The sequence below is a fragment of the Cololabis saira genome, chromosome 12 (assembly GCF_033807715.1).
Source record: "Cololabis saira isolate AMF1-May2022 chromosome 12, fColSai1.1, whole genome shotgun sequence".
NCBI lineage: Eukaryota > Metazoa > Chordata > Actinopteri > Beloniformes > Belonidae > Cololabis > Cololabis saira.
In genome coordinates, this window is record NC_084598.1 from 38,700,598 (window position 1) to 38,716,603 (window position 16,006).

The 16,006-nt window shown below is 43.1% G+C and overlaps 1 protein-coding gene across 1 annotated transcript in view; it reads left to right on the plus strand.

Moving 5' to 3' along the window:
* The window catches only part of cpne9 (copine family member IX), a 137,576-nt gene that overhangs the window by 47,662 nt on the left and 73,908 nt on the right, over window positions 1–16,006 (plus strand). Inside the window, exons 4-6 of the mRNA XM_061735068.1 lie at window positions 5,995–6,098; window positions 7,473–7,512; window positions 12,699–12,775. Of these exons, the coding sequence (XP_061591052.1) occupies window positions 5,995–6,098; window positions 7,473–7,512; window positions 12,699–12,775 (221 nt within the window). The remainder of the gene's footprint in view (window positions 1–5,994; window positions 6,099–7,472; window positions 7,513–12,698; window positions 12,776–16,006) is intronic.

Sequence of the window (16,006 nt, forward strand, 5' to 3'; positions counted from 1 at the left end):
GAACACATACTGACACCTGAGAGGATGATAATTGAGGCTCGGACTGAAACGCTGTTGTTGGTTTCTGACATCGTGTTTCACAGATGTGAACCCAGTCCTCGTGTATATAATTATATCATTTATGCGCGACTCCGTCAGCGGGAGCTGATGGAAGGCGGCAGGCGAAGACTGCAGACCTTCACGCCAGAGTTCAAGGCGCTGACTACCCAGAATTCAAACCTGTGACTTTTTAACTGCGTTTAACTGTTTAAAGAGTCACTTACTAAACCAATTCATATGACCGGGACACGTCAAAGCTGACGTTAATAGATATCTATATCTATCTAGATAGCCCATCAACGGTTTCTTATCGTACTAAATCCTGCAAATCAAATGAGAGAATGACGGCAATGATTCTGAACTCGGAGAAAGTTAACGAAGGGTTTTCAGAGGAGGTCGGCTCGTCCGAAACCACTTTCACTTGGATGGCATTAAACACTGCTGCTGTTGTCTTGTCAGGTTCCTCAGAGGAAACTGACCATTTCTGCACTTTTATCCCACATGGGGCCCGATTTACTAAGATCCTAAATAAAGAGTACTAAATTGCGTGTGCACTGAAAAAGTTTGCACGTGCTGTTGTTGTGTGGTTTGCGGGTGATCAACTAAGATTGCGTGCGCAATTGATAACAGGTGCAAACCTCAGTATTTAAATGAGGTGTTGCGCGTTTTTATGGAAGACAACACAGTAAGCAGGCTATTAATTAATGACATCAATAACCATTTACCCGATTTTTTTTTTTTTTTACCCGAATCCATGAGCGCATTTAAACATGAATCATTAACACAAAACTGGACGCTAAACAGAACATGGACAACAGAACATGAACAGAACACGGAATGAGAATATCATTTTTGTCAGACGAGGGGGTGCTTTTCACGGCAGGGGTGCTGAATACGGCACAACACCGGGGTATGACAACTGCAGAACAAGTATAGGCGCACAACAAGAAACACTTTTTTCTCCATGAAAACACGTGATTTATTTATTATCACAAATAAAAAAATGAATGTGCCTCCTGTGGCAACCTTTTGCTGAATAATACTCGATTTAACATTCAAATAAAATATTTCTCCTTTTGCATGTGGAGATTAGCACCTTCCTTTCGAACGTAATAAATACAGACGCAATCACAATCCACGCAATTACTTTCAGGCTTGGTAAATCTCATTGCGCATGGTAAATGGACCAATTTGCATCTTTCCCGCCCAGTATTTAGCGATTTCTGGCGGGTACGCCCCATATTGATTATTCATCAGGGCAAAAGTACTAAATGGATTGCGTGTGCTATTTTGCACATTTGAGAGACGCAGTCCTCTTTGCACGCTGTTAGTAGATCAGCTGGCACTTTGGTTTGCGGGTGCTGTCAAGTTTGCACACGTTTTTACACACGCAAACCTTTAGTAAATCGGGCCCATGGAGTGTTAATAGCAATACCACTCGTGACCAAATGGGGGCAGTGTATCACAAAAGCAGTCGGGTCATTCTCTTCTACTACTACTACCGTCATTTAGCAGACGCTTTTATCTGCGACTTACATTTGAGAGAACAACACAAGCACAAAATCACATAGGAAGGTACAGCTGGATAAGTGCTGGTCATACTGTAAGAGGAAACGTCTGGTTTTTCAGAGCTGACGCCGTTCTGGAAGTAGAACTTCTTCAACTGGCCACTAGGGGCCGACTCCCAAGATGAGTCGACGTTAAAATGTCTATATTTGTGTCGTCTCTTTATCGTCTGCGGGATTCCCTCCCTCATGGTGACTTCAGCCATAGATTGTTGTCACGTGTAGCTCAGTCCGTGATTCCCCCCCCGATGGCTCCAGATGATTGTCGGCACGGGTCTTTTGGTTGTTCACACATCATTATCGTCTGCCAATGGGGGGCAAGCCCTGGCCGCTCCCCAGCGTGGCACCCGTATCATCTATTTTTAGACTCTTTCTTCAACAGCAGATTTCTATTTTTATCAAAACAGCTGATTTTCTGAAAGTCTGGCTTTTGTCACTCCCGTACATTGCCCATACTGACATTTACTGTTGCGGCAGCCGGTGATTCAGGATGGCGAAGGCGAAGGAGACTTCATGCATATCTCATACCCCTTTTCCACCAAACAGGTTCCAGGGCTGGTTCTGGGCCAGTGCTGAGTTTGGAACCGGGCTTTCTGTTTCCACTGACAAAGAACTGTCTCCAGGCCAGAAAAAACGGTTCCAAGGTAGCACCAACTCTTTGCCTGTCTAGAGGAAAGAACCGCTTATGTAAGCGGGGGGGGGGGGGGGGGGGGGTTATTAAGACCAACGGCAATAGCAAGACTGGGAGACGGAGACATTTTCAAATAAGAATGAATCTGGATGCAGCAAAGCATAATGGGAGGAGGAGACAACCTGTCTTTTAGAGATGTGTCCACGGAGGTGCTACGTGGACCAAGTCCTATTAGAGCAAATACCTTGTTGTTGCTGCAACTTCCACGCCAACGCAGCAACGTAACTGACGTTTGCAGCGACGTAATGACGTGGCTCCCCTTAGCAGCCAAGCTATGGAAAAACAAACCGGTTCTCAGCTGGTTCACAAGTTGAACGAGTTGTGCACCAGAACCAGCACTGGTACCGGTTTGGTGGAAAAGGGGTATCAGACTCACTAAAAGAGTTGAGGAGCAGCAGTTGGCTCTCCTCGCTCTGTCCTCACCCTCGAGTGGGAGTCTGATTAAAAACCACTCGCATTTTCAAACAGGAGGAATTAAACCCTCTTTCAATTCCATTAGAGCATAATACAACATTTCTCTCTGCTCTCTGCCGGCTCTTCAAACGAGGCGAGTCCGAGCCTCAGATAAACAACATTTCTGACGTGCAACAGAAGAAGCTTTTTACTGCGTCCACGGCCGTCGCAGCCAGATGTTGTTAATCAAATGCACCGGATTAACGGCTCACTGAGGTGTCTGCTACACAGTGCCAAAGAGGAAAGACATCAGCTACAGTCTTTAGAGACCTGATCGTTGCCGCCCAATAATCTGGAAAAGGTCGTAAGGTCGTTCCCAAACAATTTGGAGTTCATCCTTGTTCAGCGTGAACGATGATTCACAAGTGATAAACGTTGGAGACGATTGTTGGAGTTTGCTTGAGTGGATTTCACCCCAAGGTCAGTCCGAGAGACGTACAGCTAAATTATAAAAAAAAAAAACGAGACCTATGCTAAATCCATCCATCCATCCATCCATCCATCCATCCATCCATCCATCCATCCATCCATCCATCCATCCATCCATCCATCCATCCATCCATCCATCCATCCATCCATCCATCCATCCATCCAGGGCCTAGACTTCCCCCTGCCCGTTTACCTCCTCCAGAGAATGCCAAGGTTTTCCCAGCCATCCCAGTTAGATAATCTCTCTCTTGTGTCCTTGGTCCCCCCTGAGGAACTTCCCCAGGAAGCCATGCAGAGGTCCATCCTCACAAAATGTAACAAAAAAAAGCAGCTGAGCTGGCTTGGGAATTTTGTGCTTTTTATGTGGGGGACCAGCGACTCTACTCCAAGTCCCTCCTGGTAGACCGAACAGTTGGTGACCAGAGGTGACAGAAGAAACATTGATTGACAATTCAAAGAGACGCATCATTTTTGGCTCAACTCACTCTTTTACATCACATCTTTACAGTAGTCGATGCGCCAAAGACCACCTCAACCCCCGATCTCCCCGCCCTACAGACCAACTGTCAAGCACGGCGGTGGATGGGTAATGGTTAGGGTTTGTTTTCCTGCCGTAGGAGCTGAGTCCACCATGACCTTCTCTACTGTCAACTATGAGGCCAACTTTGTCCAAAAAAGATGCAACATAAAACAGATCCCACTCAAAACAACAGGTCCACATGAAAAATAAAACTGAATTGTTGACATGAGACATTGAGACAGCTGTGCTCCTACGATTTCTTCAAAACTTCAATGAACAATACCAAAAATGTACAGACTGGGCCAAAGTTCTTCCACGATGATATGAAAGACTTGAGTCCTTGAACCGTGAGGTGAACTTAGTTGTTCGCACCGGCACGTGCAAGAAAGTGGAGCATAGGCATAAGAAAATGTCCTTTATCAGGAGCTCCATATTTTGAAATTAGTATTCATTAAAGTTTTCTATGTTTTTGTCTGTTTTCTGACCAACTGGAGAAGTTGGTGGTTAATTGGTGGTGGTTAGCTGGTGGTGGTTAGCTGCTATTGGTTAGCTGGAGGTGGTTAGCTGGTGGTGGTTAGCTGCTATTGGTTAGCTGGAGGTGGTTAGCTGGTGGTGGTTAGCTGCTATTGGTTAGCTGGTGGTGGTTAGCTGCTATTGGTTAGCTGGTGGTGGTTGGCTGGTGGTGGTTAGTTGGTGGTGGTTAGCTGGTGGTGGTTAATTGGTGGTGGTTAGTTGGTGGTGGTTATTTGGTGGTGGTTAGTTGGTGGTGGTTATTTGGTGGTGGTTAGTTGGTGGTGGTTAGTTGGTGGTGGTTAATTGTTGGTGGTTAGCTGGTGGTGGTTAGCTGGTGGTGGTTAGCTGCTATTGGTTAGCTGGTGGTGGTTGGCTGGTGGTGGTTAATTGGTCGTGTTTGCTGGTGGTGGTTAATTGGTGGTGGTTAGCTGGTGGTGGTTAGCTGGTGGTGGTTAGCTGCTATTGGTTAGCTGGTGGTGGTTGGCTGGTGGTGGTTAATTGGTGGTGGTTAGTTGGTGGTGGTTGGCTGGTGGTGGTTAATTGGTGGTGGTTAGCTGCTATTGGTTAGCTGGTGGTGGTTATTTGGTGGTGGTTAGTTGGTGGTGGTTATTTGGTGGTGGTTAATTGGTTGTGGTTAATTGGTGGTGGTTAGTTGGTGGTGGTTAGCTGTCTAAAACGAGTATGTTCACGTAGCGTGTTAGCGATGGCAACCACATATAAACTGCAATACAGCTGTCACTCAAAAAACATAAGCATAAATGTGTGATTGTACCAAGCTGTAAGAACGTTAACTTCTGCTGTAAAGTTGGAGATTGACTCCCTTCTGGAGCCTAGTGGTCATTTGAGGAACTACACATTTCGGCACCTCCGCAGTGGCCCGGGCGGACGTAGCGGCGCTCATGTGCTCATTCACGAGCCAATCTGGCAACACACATGTGCAAAATCTGTTGTAGTGGAGTCTACGTGCACTTCCCTTCTCTTATTCATTCACAATGAATGCAAATCTAACACCTTTATTGCACATTTGAGCTCATTTGCATGTATATCGCACACGTTTTTGTCGTTGAACAGTTAAATAAAAGAGGACGTGCTGTATCTGTAACAGACCTCCGACACCAACCTCTGAGCAGAGGCTCTGATCAAACCGGTAATTGTCTTTGAAACTCACCTCAGGAGCAGAAGGAATCTCCGCCAGCAACAAATCCATCCCCTAACTTTCACCCACGAGGCTCCAGCACCTATTAACCAATCAGGTTTGAAAGGGATTATAAACCAAAGCCCCCCCCTCGGACCGCAAAAATAGAAGCGAGGAAATATCATGGGATCTTCCCGCTGGGTCGGTACCGCAGGTGCGCTCAAAAGTCCAGTCCGCCCCCCCGGCAGTGGAGAGGTTGGGGGGCTAAAGACACGGGTCGCGGTATTGAAGCGGCGGCGAGTCGCTGCCAGGATCAATAGCTCATTACACGGTGCTGTTGGGAGGCGAGGGCAGCCCTTGACTAGGGGGGGGGGGATTACTGGTGTGATTGTCAGGGTGATGGAAAGACGCCCCGGCTCGGAGCAGGCCGCCGAAACTCCCCAGGTTACGGTTACTCTGATGTCTCTGATGCAGTGATTTCTCCAGGGATTTCTTAGTCTCAACAGTCTGGTCACATTTCTGCAGAACCAGATTCCATATTCATGAACTCCCTGATCCGACTGTTTATACTGCATAAAAATAACCCAGTGCACTAGAGTCAGCGCCGTCTTTAGTACCAAACATCTTCTTCTGTCTTTCGTTCCTGCAGTTCGGGAGGACGGAGGTCATCGACAACACTCGCAATCCAGACTTCGTGAGGAAGTTCGTCCTGGATTTCTTCTTTGAGGAGAAACAGAATCTAAGGTTTGATGTGTAAGTAGTCTGGTGTCACTTCTTCTAGACCGGTATCTCTGATCGCCCTCAAAAATGTCAAACTTTAGTTTATACAGTCGACTGAAGGATTGTGGGAACCTCAGAGAATGAATGTGCTAAAGCTGATGACACACAAAGAATGAGTAACTGTAAGCAGGGTTCTACAGTAAGTGAAATGTTATTTGGAGCAACCCCCCCCGCCCCCCGCCCTCACACCTCTCCCCAAATGTATCATAGGTACAAAATGACTGTTTAACATCATGCCATTTAACTTGACAACCTTTATAAATAACAAAAAATGTTCTGTAAGTATAGATACAGTTGTTTAGTTTGACTGTATGAGTCAAATAACATTTTAAAAATTCAACCTGAAATAAATAAATATTAAATAAACTTCAACCTGAAATAATAAATAAATATTAAATAAAAAAACTTCAACCTGAAATAATAAATAAATATTAAATAAAAAACTTAAAACGTGAGTAATAGATGAATATTGGATAAAAACCTTAAAATTTGAATAATAAATGAATATTAAATACACTTCAACCTGAGATAAATAAATATCAAATAAAAAATTCAACCTGAAATAAATAAAAAAAATATTGCGATAAATAAATATCAAATAAAAAATTCAACCTGAAATAAATTTAAAAAATATAAAAAACTTCAACCTGAAATAAATAAAAAAAATATTGAATGAAAAACTTAAAAATGAAATAATAAATAAATATTAAATAAACTTAAACCTGACATAAATAAATATTAAATAAACTTCAACCTTAAGGGAATAAATATCAAATTAAAAAATTCAGCCTGAAATAAATAAAAAAATATTAAATAAAAAACTTCAACCTGAAATTATAAATACATATTGAATAAAAAACCTAAATAAATAAACAAATCCGAATCACAAATAGCAATCAATTACTCATCAAAAGAAAGTTACTTCCACCACCTCAAGCCCCCACAAAAAATCTCAAGCAGATGCCTTTTGGTCTCAAGTGAAGCACGAATTTCCTCGTGTTTTGATTTTTTTTCTTCCTCTCTTGAACCAATCACTTCAATGGGAATCTGTAGTTTACAGATTCCAGTTCATAAAAAAAGGGTCGCCGACTTCGATTGATCGAAGATGCTCAAAGATTTTAAGTTTGATGATCTGAAATAGATTTAGATACTTTCACCTCACGTGACACGAGCGATAATTGCAGAGCATGCACTCCTGTATTCGGGCTGTGTACATAGTTGCCATTTAAACCAAATTTATGACCAATTCATGCCGAGTCTCCCAGATCTGAGAGGTTCACACACTTGCTCTTGCTGTCATCAGCTTCTACATTCCTCAGATCTATGACTTTCTTTTTTCTTGCGCAGGTACAATGTGGACTCGAGAAGCTGCAACATATCTAAACACGTAAGTGCGGCTCGTTGAGCTGAACTCAACGTCAGATTTGTCTCTTTTATTCCTGCAGCAGCTGAATATGAATTAGCATGAATAAAATACGCATTTAATGTGCTGCAAATTCGCCCTGTGACAATGTCCTTTTATTCTCTTCTCTCCTTCTGAAATGAACAACTTCGGAGAGCAGAAGGTGAGCGCTTTCACCTGCAGATCGTCGGCCTCCTGAGTGCCAGTGTTATCCTTTTGTTCCTTTCACTTTTCATTTCCCCTGTAAATCTCAGCCGACCCAAATGGAACTTGTCATTTTGTGGCGCGATTCATTCACGTTATTGTATTCCTCCGCCATTCTTCCATCGTTTCTCATCACGGCCCGGCCGGCGCTGCCAGCTGGAGAGCTTCCACCATTGTGTCGTACCGTAGCTCATTTTACCTGTTTTTCTCAGGTAAAAGCAGCTATCACTGCTGTCTCAATATAGGCTTCTCCGTATTGTGCATTCACACACACACACACACACACACACACACACACACACACACACACACACACACACACACACACGTACACACCTTCAGTGTTCATTTACAGCACTCACATTCACTCCGTGTGGCGCCCACGCACCACAAACATCAGCCTCTCCCCCCGTTGCAGCGCCGTGTGTTTTATTATGCCGTGTCATCTCTGCTTTTATGTTGCCATGTGTTTCTCTCCCCGGTTGTAAACCACCGAATCTGCTCCTCGCTGGAACCGTCCAACGACTGCGCCGATGACATTTCATGCCGGCGCTGGCGGGTTCCAATCAGCCGGTCAACAAGCGGCTGAGTTATGACTTTTAGAGGAACAGCTTCGGGTCTGTTGTTGGATGTGATGTGATGCACAAAAGAGCCGTCCCAAACTGGAAAAACAAGTAGATGAAATACCGAAAGGGTCAATCAGGTGAACGGGAGAATACACAGTGAAGAATACTGGGGATCCTGATCTTAGGGAAGAGTATTAGGGCCAGGCAGGAGTACACTTCGAGAAAAAAGTCGAAATGTCGAGAAAAAAGTTGAAATGTCGAGATTAAAGGGAAAGTTCGGTTTTTTACAACCTGGACCTTATTTCTGGAATTTTTTATGGTTGTATACTCACCCAGAGGTGTTTGGTGTCATTTGGAGTCCTTCGGAAGATATTAGGAGTTTTTTGCGAGCCTCTTCTCCTTATAACGGTAGCGCCTGGGGCACAGAGGGACACAGACGATGCAGCGTCTAAATAACACATGATTGCCGCGAAACTCGTTCATTTCTTTTATGAATCACTAGATCTGCTTCCAGGACCTGTTGTAACATTGTGGCGCGGTCTGTGTAATAAATAAAATAAATAAATCAGTTTGTAAACAAGACCTCTGACCTCATGACATCATCTCTGTGCACGCACTCTGTCCTCCGTTCAGTGAGCTCTTCAGCCGTATACTCCGGCTCAAAACGGTAAGGACGTCCATCATATTCAAAGTCGTCGTCCACAACCTCAGAATTTGACAAATATTCAGACATGTTTCAAATAACTATCAGTAAACTAACAGTAGCGTGAGGTTTCTGTACACGGAGCTGTGTCTGGGACGCGCGCACAGAGATGACGTCATGAGTTCAGAGGTCTTGTTTACAAACGGATTTATTTATTTTATTTATTACACAGACAGCGCCACAATGTTACAACAGGTCCTGGAAGCAGATCTAGTGATTCATAAAAGAAATGAAGAGTTTCGCGGCAGTCATGTGTTATTTAGACGCTTTATCGTCTGTGTCCGTCTATGCCCCAGGCGCTACCGTTATAAGGAGAAGAGGCTCGCAAAAAACTCCTAATATCTTCCGAAGGACTCCAAATGACACCAAACACCACCTCCTACTCCCCGCCTCCCAAAGTACGGCAACACCAAGGACATATTCCTGCTGGCTTCCGTACCAGAGGGGGTGTGTCGGACTCAAGATCGTATTGAAATATAGAGAAAAAAGTCGAAACGTTGCGGTAAAAAGTTGAAATGTTGAGAATAATGTTGAAGTACAATTTCCAGAAAAAAGTCAAAATATATTTCAACTTTATTCTCGAAATTTCGACTTTATTCTCGAAATTTCGCCTTTATTCACAAAATTTCAACTTTATTCACAAAATTGTATTTCAATATTATTCTCGACATTTCGGCTTTTTTTTCGAAATTGTATTTCAACATTAATCTCTACATTTTGACTTTTTTCTCGAAGTGCATAATAAAAAAAAAAAGGGTCCTGAAGATTTGACCATCGATCCATCATCAATAATCGTTACGCGCTTACGAAGCTATCAGTGTTAGCCCAACAACTCAACTACTCAACGTGTGAAACGACAGATTCTCTGCAGATAATTAGGCGGGTATCGACTGTAGGAGCTGGTATCCACAGCCAACTTTGATTGACATTTAGTGGGCGGGGTTTCGTTTGTTTCCCCGTCAGAACCGGGAGCTCCTAAACCACTCTTCAGAAACCGAAGGGTCACATGACTCTTGTACTCTGCAAATGTTGGAGACGGCTGGAACTGAAAGACCTGGAAAGCCGACTGGAACTTGCCCAATTTATTTCAATCGGTTACTTATTTTAGCTTAGTTAACTTAGCTTGCTAACCATTGGTGCTAATTAACATTACTTTATAGTTATTCTAATCAAATCAGGACAAATATCCTCGTTTCAGGTGTCGCTACCCAGTCAACATATGACAGGAATGCTGCCAGAGCTAAAACGAGACTAGTAGAGCTGTTGTTTAGCAATTTAGCAACTTTGTCGCCATATTTAGCAACTCTTCTTATTTCTTCTTCCAAAAAAGCCAGTAGCGTCGAATCCAGCAACTTTTTTTCAGGTGTCTTAGAAGAGTTTTGGAGACTAAAGTAAAGTGTTGTATTGTTCACACTCTTCTCAGCTAGCAGCAGGTGCCGCCGCGGCCCCTCCCCCGTCCCGAAGCACCCGCAGGTGGCCCAGTCTTGGCTCAGCTGGCTGACTATGTAATGTGATTACAATGTGATTACTACTGTAGTCAGAATCATGGAGGAGGGTTGGAATTGAATATTTATGATAAAAAAGGCTAAAGTTTCCACTCCTTCCCATCTAATAACGGAGCCATGGTGGTTTGAACTCAAGAACGCTCCTCAAAGCTTGATCCAGTGTTTTTAATGAACACTTATGTTAATGATGGAACTGAGCCGTAAAGTTAATGTTTAATTTAAAATGACATGACATTAAGATGAAATTGTAATTTAATGACTTTAATATCCCTGCCTCTGCCCTTTGCTGATTTAACTCTCATTCATAATTGCTGTTGAGCTTATTATCCGTGGCATTAACCCGGGAGTAGCGTTTGATATGAGAGATCTTGAGTGTTGTTGAGTAACTGACTTCATTCTCCGGCTGTTAACTATTGAACTCTGGAGGACCGAGTCTCGCAGCGCATCCAGAGCGGCCCGAAAACCACAGACGGTGGTGGTTTACGATGTGGTTCTGTTGGCTTTACAACAAACAATGAATACATCAACCAGACTACAGGGGGGTCATTTGTGAGGCTCGACCCCTCGAACCCTCGACCCACTAGTGTTATCTGATCTGGGGACACTGGAGACTTGTCTCCAGATTCAGGAGATGTGGGAAGGCCAAACTAATGTTGTCAAGGATCAAGAATGATTGGTTTACAGCAAGGGTCGGCAACCCGCGGCTCTAGAGCCGCATGCGGCTCTTTAGCGCCGCCCTAGTGGCTCCCTGGAGCTTTTTCAAAAATGTTTGACCTTTTTTTTCCTTTTTTTCTTCTTTTCTTCCTCTTTTTTTCCTTTTTTTTCTTTTTTCTTCCTTTTTCCTTTCCTTTTTAATCTCGACATTTCTATTTTTTTTCTTAAAATTTTGACTTTTTTCTCAACATTTCGACTTTTTTCTCGACATTTCGACTTTTTTCTCGACATTTCGACTTTTTTTCTCAACATTTCGACTTTTTTCTCGACATTTTGACTTTTTTTCTCCTTTTTTTCTTCTTTTTTTACTCTTTTTTTCCTTTTTTTTCTTTTTTCTTTTTTCTTCCTTTTTCCTTTCCTTTTTAATCTCGACATTTCGACTTTTTTTCTCAAAATTTTGACTTTTTTCTCAACATTTCGACTTTTTTCTCGACATTTCGACTTTTTTTCTCGACATTTCGACTTTTTTCTCGACATTTTGACTTTTTTCTACTTTTTTTCTCGAATTTCCGACTTTTTTTCTCGACATTTTCGACTTTTTTCTCAACATTTCGACTTTTTTGCTCGACATTTCGCCTTTTGCATTTTCTCGAGATTATACTTCAATATTAATCTCGACATTTGGAATGTTTTGTTCGACATTTCGATTTTTTTCTCAACATTTTGACTTTTTTCTCGACATTTCGACTTTTTTTCTCGACATTTCGACTTTTTTCTCAACATTTCGACTTTTTTTCTCGACATTTCGCCTTTCGCCATTTGCCTTCATTCTAAGGCTTATACAAGACTTTTCATTTTTTGCGGCTCCAGACATATTTGTTTTTTGTGTTTTTGGTCCAATATGGCTCTTTCAACATTTTGGGTTGCCGGCCCCTGGTTTACAGCCATGAATCAGTCTTGTTCCTGTCGTTAGTCCCGGAGTCGAGAGAGCGGCCCTGACCGGTCTTGGCAGATTTGTTGAGCGTTTTTATGGAAAGTCTCAATGAACGAAACAAATCTTTTGGATAAATGGAGCAAAACAACCCGGGTCTTTTCAAAGAACCTTTCCAACCATCACTGACCAAACTGACTTGCAGCACAAAAAAGCAAACAGAAGCATCGGCCATCGTCCCGCGTCATCAGTGGTTTTCAAAACAAGCTGAAGCCCAAGAGGCGACCGTACTGTAAGTACGGCCCCGAAACTGCTTCGGTCCGCATCACCTTCCCGTAACTCCAAATAACCGTTTCTAATTCACCACCCGCCGTTTTGGTTTGTCTACATCGATTCGTGCTGGTCACTATAGCAACCGTCTCCCCGTCGGCATGGAGACCCGGATCAGATGGGATCACAAAGAGCTGATTCTGCTCAGATATGTTAAAAATCAGAACTGAACCTAAATGAAATACAAGTACATCCCCGTTAGTTATGATGCTCTTCTTTCTTGTGATTTACTCCGTGTCTCCAAACCTGGTTTGACAGTATTTCTCTCTCCTGTGAAGGACTTCCTGGGCCAGACCTTCTGCACGCTCGGGGAGATCATCGGCTCCGCTGGAGGACGACTGGAGAGGACCTTATCGTAAGACTCCAGCAGACTCTCTCCTCTTTTATTTCTTTGTTTTTGTCTCGGTGTTGAAATACAACCCTGCGCTTGAACGATTTCACGACCAGCAGAGTGAAGTGAATCCCGGTCTGCTCCGTGTTTACTGTCTGCGGCCGTGGAGGACGACGCATCCAGGTTTAAACGGCTTTTATATTGTTGGATCCGAGCGGGAGAAGAACCGCTGGCCTGCTGCATCATTCTTGTGTTTATTCTGTTGCAGCAAAGCGTGATGTTGGTTGGTTGGATGATTGGTTGGTTGGTTGGTTGGTTGGCGAGAGCAGTCGTCTATTTCACTGCATGTCTGCAGAGTCGGATAACGTGGTGTTTTCTGGGAAACAACGAGAGAAGTGAAGTCGGAGAGGTTGAGAGCCGGATGAGAGCTGTTTTATTAGTCTTCGTCTTTGCAGAAGCTTTGTAATAATGATAATAACCAGACAATTTCCTCGCAGAAATTTCGAGAGTGCCACGGCGAGCTGCTGCCCATTTGTGTACATTGTTGCATTTTGCAAGCGATAAAGGTGAAGGACTCAAAACTAAGTCCGATGACACCACACAGAATTCTCTATGTCAGACCATTCAAAAGTTATAGCAGACAATAGGGACAACCTAGCTTTCACGGTTCGGCCGTGAGCTCGAGTTAAAAATAAAAATTAAGGTCATTTTTTTACTGTCCCTCCCACTCTAAAAAATGAGAGCTCCACTCTAAATTTGACAAAAAAGTGATTTCCAGTCCTCGCTTGAGGGCTCATATCTTGAAAAGTGTACATTTTAGGATAAAACTGTTTCAGGTTTGGAGAGAGAAGAGAAAGTTTTCCTCCGTTTTGAAGTTTGAATGACATTTCTACATGCAAGTATGAGAAAGATACGTGACTCAGAAAAAAGGTGAATTTTGGGTTTTTTCGAACCTCCTTCCACCCACATTGTGACATTCTGCCCCATTCACTTACATGGGAAAATCTCTCCATTAGTTTGGAAATTTGGAAATGTTTTTGCACTTCATGCAAACTATTTGTGCCATCGCTCTGAAAATCCACAGGACTGTAGTTAAATTCAGGGCCTACAACTTTCTAAATCGCTTCAGAATTTTCCGAGTAACGGTGTGCGAGTGGTGAGGCCCCAAAGTTCTCGCAATGCGTTCCGGATGGCGCCAAAAGCATACGTTGCGCAAAAACGTGCATGCCAATCGCTAATAAAAGTCATAGCACACGATTCCCGCTTAAGGCGCACGTTTCTACGTTTTTACTTTTCGCGTTTTCTCAAAGCTGCGGGACTAGTAGCGAACCGAAATCTGTCCGGAAAATGAATAAGTAAAATAAATCGACACAATAACAATAGTGCCTCTGGCTGCGCCAAGAGGCACTGCTCCTCCATAGCTATTGCATAGCTATGGAGGAGGCGTGCCACTTGGCGCAGCCGTGGCACTAATAATAATAATACATTTCATTTGTTAGGCACCTTTCATGGCACTCAAGGTCGCCGTAAGTAATGAGTTGGCTCGAACGGCTGAAAACCAAGGATCTGATTGGACGATTCCTTCATGCAGCGCTGCAGTTGTGATTAGATACCAGTTCGTTCTGAGACGATTCTCCTGAAAGTGGCATTGATGTGGTGGTTTTGTATGATTACTTATGGCCAACGTCTTTTTTCCACATGCACCCGTGTTTGTGTTCAAGTCAGTCAAAGACTGCACCAAAACAACAAACGCTACGTAGCAGGAGCCGACCCAGGTTAACCCAAAACGGGCCAAACGGGCTAAATGGGGAATCGTCATTTGAGTCAAATACTGTTGGAGCTGAGCGTAGACGAAGCATTAGGTGTTATGAAAACAGTTTTTCTTTGTGAGGGGAGCGGCCATATTGCTTGAAAGGCACACGAGGACACGCCCACCGAATGTCAATCAAAGTTAGCTTTACTCCGAGCTCTTTCAGCAGAACCCAGCCGAAATACCTGCAGAGCTGCCGTCACACGTTTACAGCGAAATGTACCTTTCAACATGTCGAGCCATTAAGTCCAATTCAGAACCGGTCCCGTCCTTCTTTGAGAAGAATAACTACAACAACAAGCCAATTTATCTTTCAAAACAGAAATGAATATTCTCTATTAGTTCTTTATTGGCAGCTCAGAAGTCCAGCTCACTGAAAGCAGCTGTTTGACACCATGGATTGCAACCAAGCTGTCACTCACTAGGCCACGCCCCCAAGTACACGTACATTTGTCGCTTTACAGAATTTTTACGTGATCTAATGTAAACCAGAACCAATTTTTCCTTTATTTCTGCTGGGAAATTGGATGGTTTTTGAGATGGGGGTCATGGGGGGGTCATTCTGGATCCAGCCCCTAGTGGTCAGTCAAGGAACTGCAGGACCTGGATTAAAAAAAACCTCATCCAAGAGTTTAATCTCTGATAAATAGATGAAATTCTCCCCTCCCTTATTCTTTATTTCAAACTAAATTAATTGATTCGTTTTTTTGCCTTTCCGGAGTTTTAATTGCGAACAATAAACTCTGACTTTCACAAACGATAACTTTACTTAAATAAACACACAACTGGTAAATTAATAACGTGATGTCATTATAACCTGGAGCTCATTTATAAAAGCAGATTTCTGCAGATTTTATCCATCAGGTTAATTTCTCAGGATACTTGGTGAGAAATGGTGAAACAGCAACCTCGTTTTTATTTCTGTTAATTATGAAAAAGCCTCGACTGATTAATAGTAAATTATTAGACTTCTAAGAGTATTTCTGGCTCTGGTGACCTTTAACGAAGGTAATTAGGGAACAAATAAGGCAGGGGGGGGGGGTAAAGGTTTGCAAGGACCGGGACTGAAACCTCAACGCCTCCACAAACCTGACGAGACGTCTGCAGCCACGGTGTCCGTCTGTCCGAGCCTGACTGTGGTCCAGCTGTGATTTCAGAAGCAGATCTGCATGTTTGAAGGCCCGTCCCTCCTCATCACTTCATCTTTCTGCTATTATTAGGCCTGTGTTGAAAAAATCGATTTCCAAATTATAAATCGATTCTCATATTAATTCCTAAAAATCGATTCATATGTCTAAAGATCGATTTTTTTTTTTTTTGGAGGGGGGGGGGGGTTCTTTTTTATTTATTTATGTATTTTTTTTTTCATCATTACATTACAACTTTTGGTTATTTTTTTGTTTATCCCCAAAAAAGGAATGTTTTGTTGGACACGAGAATAACCG